Source organism: Orbicella franksi, chromosome 1, assembly GCF_964199315.1.
Source record: "Orbicella franksi chromosome 1, jaOrbFran1.1, whole genome shotgun sequence".
Classification (NCBI taxonomy): Eukaryota; Metazoa; Cnidaria; class Anthozoa; order Scleractinia; family Merulinidae; genus Orbicella; species Orbicella franksi.
This window is the reverse complement of record NC_138145.1, coordinates 22635447-22643377: the sequence shown is the minus strand read 5'-3', so window position 1 is coordinate 22643377 and position 7931 is coordinate 22635447. Positions and strand designations below refer to the sequence as shown.

At 37.7% G+C, this 7931-nt stretch overlaps 1 protein-coding gene across 1 annotated transcript; it reads right to left on the bottom strand.

Annotated features, from left to right (window-relative positions):
• Positions 1-70: 70 nt before the first annotated feature.
• LOC145478951 (cytochrome c oxidase subunit 5A, mitochondrial-like) lies at positions 71-7892 on the bottom strand. The gene is made up of 4 exons (XM_081457168.1): positions 7735-7892; positions 2372-2453; positions 1290-1567; positions 71-395 (listed from the first exon to the last, which is right to left on the bottom strand). The coding sequence occupies exons 1-3, from the start codon at positions 7796-7798 to the stop codon at positions 1303-1305; spliced, it is 411 nt and encodes a 136-aa protein (XP_081313294.1). The 5' UTR covers positions 7799-7892; the 3' UTR covers positions 71-395; positions 1290-1302.
• Between the last annotated feature and the right edge of the window lie 39 nt (positions 7893-7931).

The following is a 7931-nucleotide window of genomic DNA, read 5'->3' as shown; positions in this document are numbered from 1 at the left end:
GATGAAGCTACGTAATCACGGAAAAAGTACTCCATTGCTTAAATCTTGATTCGTTCCACAGCTACACAAATTCCCACGACAGTTTATGTTTAATGGTCCACATTTGCCATTTCTTTACATGAATGTCAATAACAATCAACTACACCGCTTTGAGGTTAAAAATATAACTTGAAAACCACCATGTGTAGCTCTTTACACTTGTTTTTATTTAAAATGAAGGAGATGGTCTAGATGCAATAAATTGCTAAAATTACAAAATCAAGTTACTGTCACAACAAAATATTATAACTGCAATGCAATTTTGAGATAAACCAGTTTACAATGTATTCAAACTTTTTTTTAACACAGTGGCATATGCATCAAGTGCCATGGAATTATGACCACGACCACATGATCTGAAATAAACAGGACAGAGTAAATTAATTTAATACCCATGTAGGTCAAAATTGAACAGGTACATGGAATATAGCCCTTAGAGACTTTTGGAAAATTTTGAGGCAGCCAGGATTGAAATACCTCATAGCTGTTTTCACAGTCTACTCTGGTATCATCTAAAATGAACTAGTAATTAATTGTTAGTTCTTTTAAGACAGTAATAGAGACAAGAGTAAACTGTAACAATAAATTGAAGGTACATTAAACACCCGCATATAAGAACAAATGGATTAAGAACATCAGGCTGAAATTTGGCCCATAAAGCACCATATATATAAGAACCAGTTCAGCCTAATAAATAAAACATGTTCTTAAATATATATAATAAGGGAGAGGGTGTCAGCATAATAAAAAAATTTTGAAGCTAATGTTACATTTCTGCTGGTTAATGTTAACTAGTTTACTACCTGACAGATTTTTGTTTTATTTATTGACTTACTGATTTATTTACCTAGCTATTTATGTATAATAAATATACTAACTAAACCTCTAACAACATGTTATGTGTAGTATTTCTGAAACAAAGTTTACGAACACATTAAGAACTTCCTCAGGCTGATTTCTCAATAAGCACCCAACAAAAAAGAACTAGATCAAATTACAGAAGTATTGCAAGAAATAATTTTTTGGGGGAGGGGTGGGCTGGGGTGGTGGGCAGGCTTGTGAGAACGAGTTTCGGGCTAGTACATCATAGTTTGTTGCAGAGTGCTCAAAAAGCAAGCTGCAAAATTGGTTTTCTTTGGGGCAAATGCACAAAATGTGAGAGCTTAAGAGCAATTGACCAAAAAGGCCTTTCTATTAGTCAGAATAAACAAGCAAAGGTTTAACATAAATCTGCGACATTTACACTGTACCTTATCATTAACATCAGTTTGCTAAGCCCAGTTCCTCTGGAGTAGATAGTCCCAGTTCCTCCATGGTGGGTTTGATTTCACTGAGAATGTAGTTGTAGATTTCACTACTTCCTGCACCTTTATCATTAACAGCCTCTAGAATCCTAACAGTCATGGGATAGTCATTCAGACGACGGCAAGCCCGCAGCATTGCAATGATGATCTTAGGTTCTGGCACCAAATCATGTCCGTAGAGTTCATTCAACCCTTTACGCAGCTCCCAATGATCAATGTCAGGTCTAATCAACAAATAAAGTGGATAAAAAATATATATATATACTTTTCTAAAGACCCTTTCACTTCAAGAATTCAACCATGAGTCAATGTGAGTGGATTTAACATTTAGGTCTATTTACAGAAGTCTATATGCATGTGTATATACTGCTGGTTAATAATATGCCTCAAGTGCGAGGCAATCCTAATGTGTGACGATTCAAATGAAAGCTACTTACAGGGTTCCAGATAAGTTTTCAAGGTTGGGTGTCAACAAGAAATTTGAATGGGTCAATTCCCACTGCTCCGACCAAATCAATATAAATGTTCTATGAATTTGTTGGGTCATGCAGCTGATCTTGTAAGATTTTTGACCTGAGACCCCCACTTATCTGGAACACTGACTTAACTCTATACTGTGCTTTCACATGGTACTGTTTTTTTACGTTCTACCTCTCACATGACCCATTTAAATGAAACTTTTTTTTTTTGCTTTCACAAAAACAACCAAATTAATGTTTCTGTTTGACACAGACATAAATTGCTTTGAAAACTGAAGGCACAAAAAGAACCAAATTAATGTTTCTGTTTGACAGACATAAAATGCTTTGAAAACGGAAGATAAGTGCTAGTCTGATGAATGAGAACAGAGGACTGATAGATTTCCAACATACAGCATAAATTATTGCCCAACAATAAGGCAGTAACTTCTTTACATCAGAAAAAAAAAGAACAACAACTTGAAAATCCATTCAGATTGTGAAATGCATATTGCAAATGGTCTACAGTACAGTAAAATCAGAATACTATCACAAACTAGTTGACCATACCTTGAGAAATAAGCTTGCCATCTTGCATCAAACACCTCATCAGATTCCTTAGGTTTGCTACTCATCTTTCTAGATGCAACACCTGATATTGAACAGGAATTAAGGATATTAAAAGCTGATTTGTAACCGGGTGGTTCCATGATAACTACAAAAATGTTGCATTGGTTAAGAAAAAAGTATTGAAAATCTTAAAAACCCAACATTTCATCTATTAACATAAGCCTTCTTCGGGGGTAATAAAATATAATGAAGAGACAAGTTTATTTAAGATCGCATAGCTCCTAATAAAAAAATGAACATATAAACTTGTCACTTCATTATATTTTATTACCCCTGAAGAAGGCTTATGTTAATGGCCACTACGTTGGGTTTTTAAGATTTTTAAAACCTCTTTCTTAACCAGCATAACATTTTTATATTCATCAGGAATTAAGGATACTCCCAACTTTGTAAACTTTAAGTCTACATTCACAAATGAAGGCCATTACAGTAGATACCCCTTAACCCATTGACTCCTGCATGAAATTGCCCGCGACCCACCCCTAATTCCTCGGCGTTTTTGTGAAATATTTCAGAGCGGGCGAAAGCGCAAAAATATACCATATGCGCAGTAACCACAGACACAAGATCAGGTTTCAAGACATCGTTTATTTAAAGTTGAATAAATGAAGGGCCAAAATACCCGTGTTCTAAGGCAACCTGTTACCCCGAGGGTTTTATTAACCACACGTCCCATTTTGCTCTCCTGGTTGGGTGAGCGGGATTTTTCTATGATTTGGGCTGCCTTCACACTAGCATTCTTTTGTTTTCTTCGCTGCAGTGAATTTACATATCAAGGGGTATCTAAGTTTCGCCCTCAATTTGACCTATTGGCCGATTGTGTGTTATTTCATCCCTCTCTGGCCAGCCCGCAGCAGATGTCAATTATTCTTAAATCTTCTAAGACTGATGTTTTTCGGGAGGGTCACCGGCTTTTAATTGCGTGTTCACCCTCACCGCTCTGCGCAGTGACTGCCATGCGTTCATACTTCCTCGCTGCGTGCCCTCGGGGGCCCTTATTCTCATTTCAGTCTGGCCGATACATTACTTGGTCGGCGGTAGTACACCTTCTTAGGGACGCAGCCCGTTACGCCGGTCTCCCTTATAAATCCCTTAAGGGTCATAGTTTTCACATCAGCGCTGCCTCTACAGCAGCTGCTGGTCTCCCAGACTGGTTAATTAAAGTTCTTGGCAGATGGTCTTCAGATTGTTACCTACTGTACATCCGTACACCTCAAAATGTCCTATTGTCCGCTGCGCCACATATGACCTGTGTTCTATTTTCTTAATTCTTTTGCTTGGGGGGATACCTGCTCTGCAGGTATTAGTGGCAGTTAAGTCTTGCAGCGACTTCCCCAAGCTTCGTTTTCGCTAATTTAGTGGCGCTATTTATGCCTCTTGTCCGATCCAGCACGTGCCGGCGGAGTCGGCTCATAGTGCTGGGGAGATAAGCAAGGCTTGAGAACTGCCTATACTCTAGCACGATGCTGATCAGAGGTCAGCTCATAGTGCCATTTAGAGTTACGCTTTTAGGACGTGCAAGCTTTTGGCCTTGCTGACTTGTCCGATCCAGTGCAGAATAAACCACTGGGGAGATAAGTTTGGCATTTGGTCACGCAATGGAAGTTCGTCTGTCACACCGATTGTGGAGCAGTGTTCCCCCTTTACGCCATAGAATGCGTGTTTATTGCTTGTGTTCGTTGGGGTATTTAAAGCATTATTCCCTAGGAACTGCAACATTAACATTTGATAAAACACCAGAAAATAACGGCGAAAGACACATGTAAAAACCAATTTAAAAAGAAGAAATCAGATAATTTCGCAACAAAATAATATGGTGCAGTGAAAGAAAGATGAAAGTTGTACATCAAAAAGACGACAAAAACAAGCCAATTATTTTGAGATAAATTGTATTTCAAATGTGTTAATTTAGTTCCCACTTAGTTCTTTTCTCAGGAGTTCTGTAGTAGCAGAATAAGACTCAAAAAAATATATTTGAACGAAGCGAATAAAGTAAACAAACAAACCATGGGGGTCACTGTAAATTAAATACGCAGAAATCTGGCGTGCAAAAATACTGTTTACTTTTACAACCTAAAATTCACAAATAAAGGCAACCAAATGAAAGAAATGTGACAGGAAGTTCAATAACAATAAAGTTTCATTCAAGATGAGGCAAAAAAACTTATCTAAAAGCATAAAAATGTTCAAAATTTCACAGACATGCTTTGCTGCATGACTGCATGTTCAAATTAATTCTTCACGCTAAAGCGAAAGCTTGAGATTTTGCCGATGAGTTTTGCAGTTATTTTATCGACGGTGGCTTTACCAATTGTTCTAAAAGTTGAATTCAACTTCGAAGTAATACTGTACATTACCATTTTTGTTTTCTTAAGTCCAGGAAGCTGCTTTAAATCCGCGATCTGTATTCAAAGCATAAAAATGTTCAAAATTTTGCAGACATGCTTTGTTGCACGACTGCATGTTCAAATTAATTCTTCACGCTAAAGCACAAGCTTGAGATTTTGCTGAGGAGTTTTGCAGTTATTTTATCGGCTGTGGCTTTACCAATTGTTCTAAAAGTTGAATTCAACTTTGAAGTAATACTGTACATTACCATTTTTGTTTTCTTAAGTCCAGGAAGCTGCTTTAAATCCACAATCTGTATTCAAAACTCACTCGAAAGCACACTGATCGTTACGTTTTCATGGTGGTTGAAGGAAGGAAAAATTCTTCACCAGAAAGGTTTGAGGACTCTGAACACCTTGATCTTCCATTCTGACACCACCTAAACATTGATTTATATTTTTCCTTTCTATTTTTAGTGCCAAAGAAGTAATTTCTCCATTTTAGGTATGAAAACAAGACCCTGGAAGTTTGTAGATTTGGCCCGCAATGCGCCATGATTACTTGCACTTTTCGAGCGCATGATTTTAAGATGAAAAACTGTCTTTCTAGGACCCCTAAAGTCCTCTAAAAATATGCGCAGAAAGTCGATTCTCATTGGTTTATTTGTCCTTAACAACAGTAGAATAATAGGAGAACCAAAATGTCTTCAGGGAGGGTAGGAAAGGCAATTCTCCTCATGTGCATTTTTTATGGCCGTTTCCGGCCGGCACAGGAAATTGGGGGTGGGTTTTCGCACGGCCGGTTACGGCCGGCACAGGAGTCAATGGGTTAAACAGTGGTTCCATTTAATGCAATTAATGTAATAGAAACCACTCCATCCAAAATAGATGATATTTCACATTTAGATAAGACAATTTTCACTTACATCTTTTGGATTTGACCTGTTGCAGCAAACCCACAACAGAAATTTTTTCATCTGTACCAAATGTACAATCTATTTTTTGCCCACAATTTGTTCTAATTTCCAAGTTTATTGCCAAACCCAACTTGTCTAGCTTGAATGTACAGACACTTCTCTTAGAAGACTCAATTCTCTTCCTACTCATGAAATGCCTGAAATTGGAACTGGAAAATTCTAGATACTGATGGTGTGAAAGTAATGCACCTATCAATGTTAAGCCGCTGGGGGGGGGGGGGGGGTGGCTGGGCATAGGCGGGGGTTTTGACATATCAAGTCTGCACATGGTTGGGACTTTTGATCATTCGCCGAGTCCTGGGGGTCAGAACTTTTGACTTCAACCGTTGGTAGACTGGGCTCTACTGACACCATCTTGGATGACCAAGAATTACTGGAAACAAACTGTACAGAATTGAAAGAAAACAATGTCCCAGATCGCTGGCTAGTTTGGTGTTGAACTGAACATTGTTGCAGATATTCTGTAAACAAGGCCTTTGTTACAGATCTTGGTTTTTCCTTAGTTAAAGGTTAACTCCATTGCTTAACATCATTGATTTGTATTTTGAAAGTTGTGTATGGAAACAGATTTCTGAATCCTACATAACGTAAGACTGTTTTTAATTTAAGCTCAAATGAACTGAAATTATGAAACATTTTACAGGATAGTGTTCTGTATTCACCTTCATACATTCAATTTGCAATGCATATTGTTTCTAAGCATGTTATAATTTTAGTACTAAAATGAAATTGAATGATTGAACTTCATCTTTATGAGCCTACCATGTGCAGTGTATTATGAATTAGTGAATACATCTAAGATCTCAAGTCCTCTTATGGGACTTTTTTCATATTTCTCTACTACAGATAGAGGTTAACATTTTATTTCCATCGTTTCTGTTTAAAATGTAAGTCATTAAAATGTCACAATGGTGTAGGACATTAGTTGTGATAAGAATTTGCATGTTTTCTGTCTTGTTTAGTCGTATATGTTTAGGGAGTCATCACAATTTTAATATAAATTAGGTGACATTTTTATATTGAACAGATGTTGCATTTTGACATTGTTACTTTGTAGCCTTTTAAATACAACTTTTTGATGTTTAATTCTTTTTTTGACAGACCTATGCCCTTTTCTAGATAGAGGTGGAGAATTTGCAGTCTTTTGAACAACACTAATATCTCTGGGATGGGGAATTTGCACTCTTTTGACCAAGGTTAATTTCCCTGGGGTCAGGCATTTGAACTGAAAAGATGATCGGAGTTCAAATCCCCTGCCTTTGCCTGGCCTCCCCCCCCCCCCCCCCCCCCACCCTCCGAAGCGGCTTAACATTGATAGGTGCATAACTCCACAGAGACCTGTCTTGTATCCAGGATTGGTTGTGATTTTTATACAAAATTGAAATAAAGTAATTCAGGCCTGCAGAAGGATTTCTTCTCACATGTGGCTATGTTTCTGCTCATTATCTCAGTTATTATTACATCATAACTTTCACAAGTGCTGAGTTGGGTAAAGAACTACAAGTACCATTCACGTATTTACATTTTCTCCGCAGTTCAAATTTAATAAATTTCATATATTCACTTTGCATTCTTCACCATCTACGGGTATAATACGAATTCACAAAGTGACCGATTGGTGTACATGTTGATGATAATGTGCACATGAGTAGATGTTGTAGTGTTAAAGCTTAAGCTTATCTAATTTTTCGCATTATCATGAATCAATATAATCCCTGTTTCTACAATCAAATGCATATAACACACGTTAATTTCTGATGTTTTTTTCCCAAACGCTCGCTTCAACGGAAAGGAACTAGTAAAATTTTCACGAATGGTACTTATCGACGAAAGATCAATGAACTTAAGCTTATATCTTCAATTTAGTCTCATATATATCCTATCATGCACTCGTACGCGTAAGCTCGGGCAACGAGACGTTTGACGAAAAGGTCACTCCAAGCCTTTAAAACAATAATTAATTGCCCAAGAATATCAGAAAAAGGAAGCCAAAACATACCCAACATGGAATAAGCTCCTCTTAAGGAGGGAGACACCAATCGTCGGGCGGCACAACGAAGCATTTCTTCAAGTTCCTCTTTCGCTGCAATCTCAAAATGGCGACCGGTCACTAGTACCCGTCAGTCTTTGCGGACTCACATTTTTGTGAGGCCGCTGGGAAAGAAAATGCCAACTGCAGACGCAAGAAGCGAATGT

What these genes read in the sequence shown, in the direction of transcription:
- LOC145478951 (XM_081457168.1), bottom strand. Translation starts at nt 7,798, where the DNA reads ATGCTTCGTTGTGCCGCCCGACGATTGGTGTCTCCCTCCTTAAGAGGA. An exon ending in AGGAGCTTATTCCATGTTGG is followed by an intron (nt 2,454 to 7,734) that starts GTATGTTTTGGC and finishes GTTCAATATCAG; the next exon opens with GTGTTGCATCTAGAAAGATG. An exon ending in TGGCAAGCTTATTTCTCAAG is followed by an intron (nt 1,568 to 2,371) that starts GTATGGTCAACT and finishes TTTGTTGATTAG; the next exon opens with ACCTGACATTGATCATTGGG.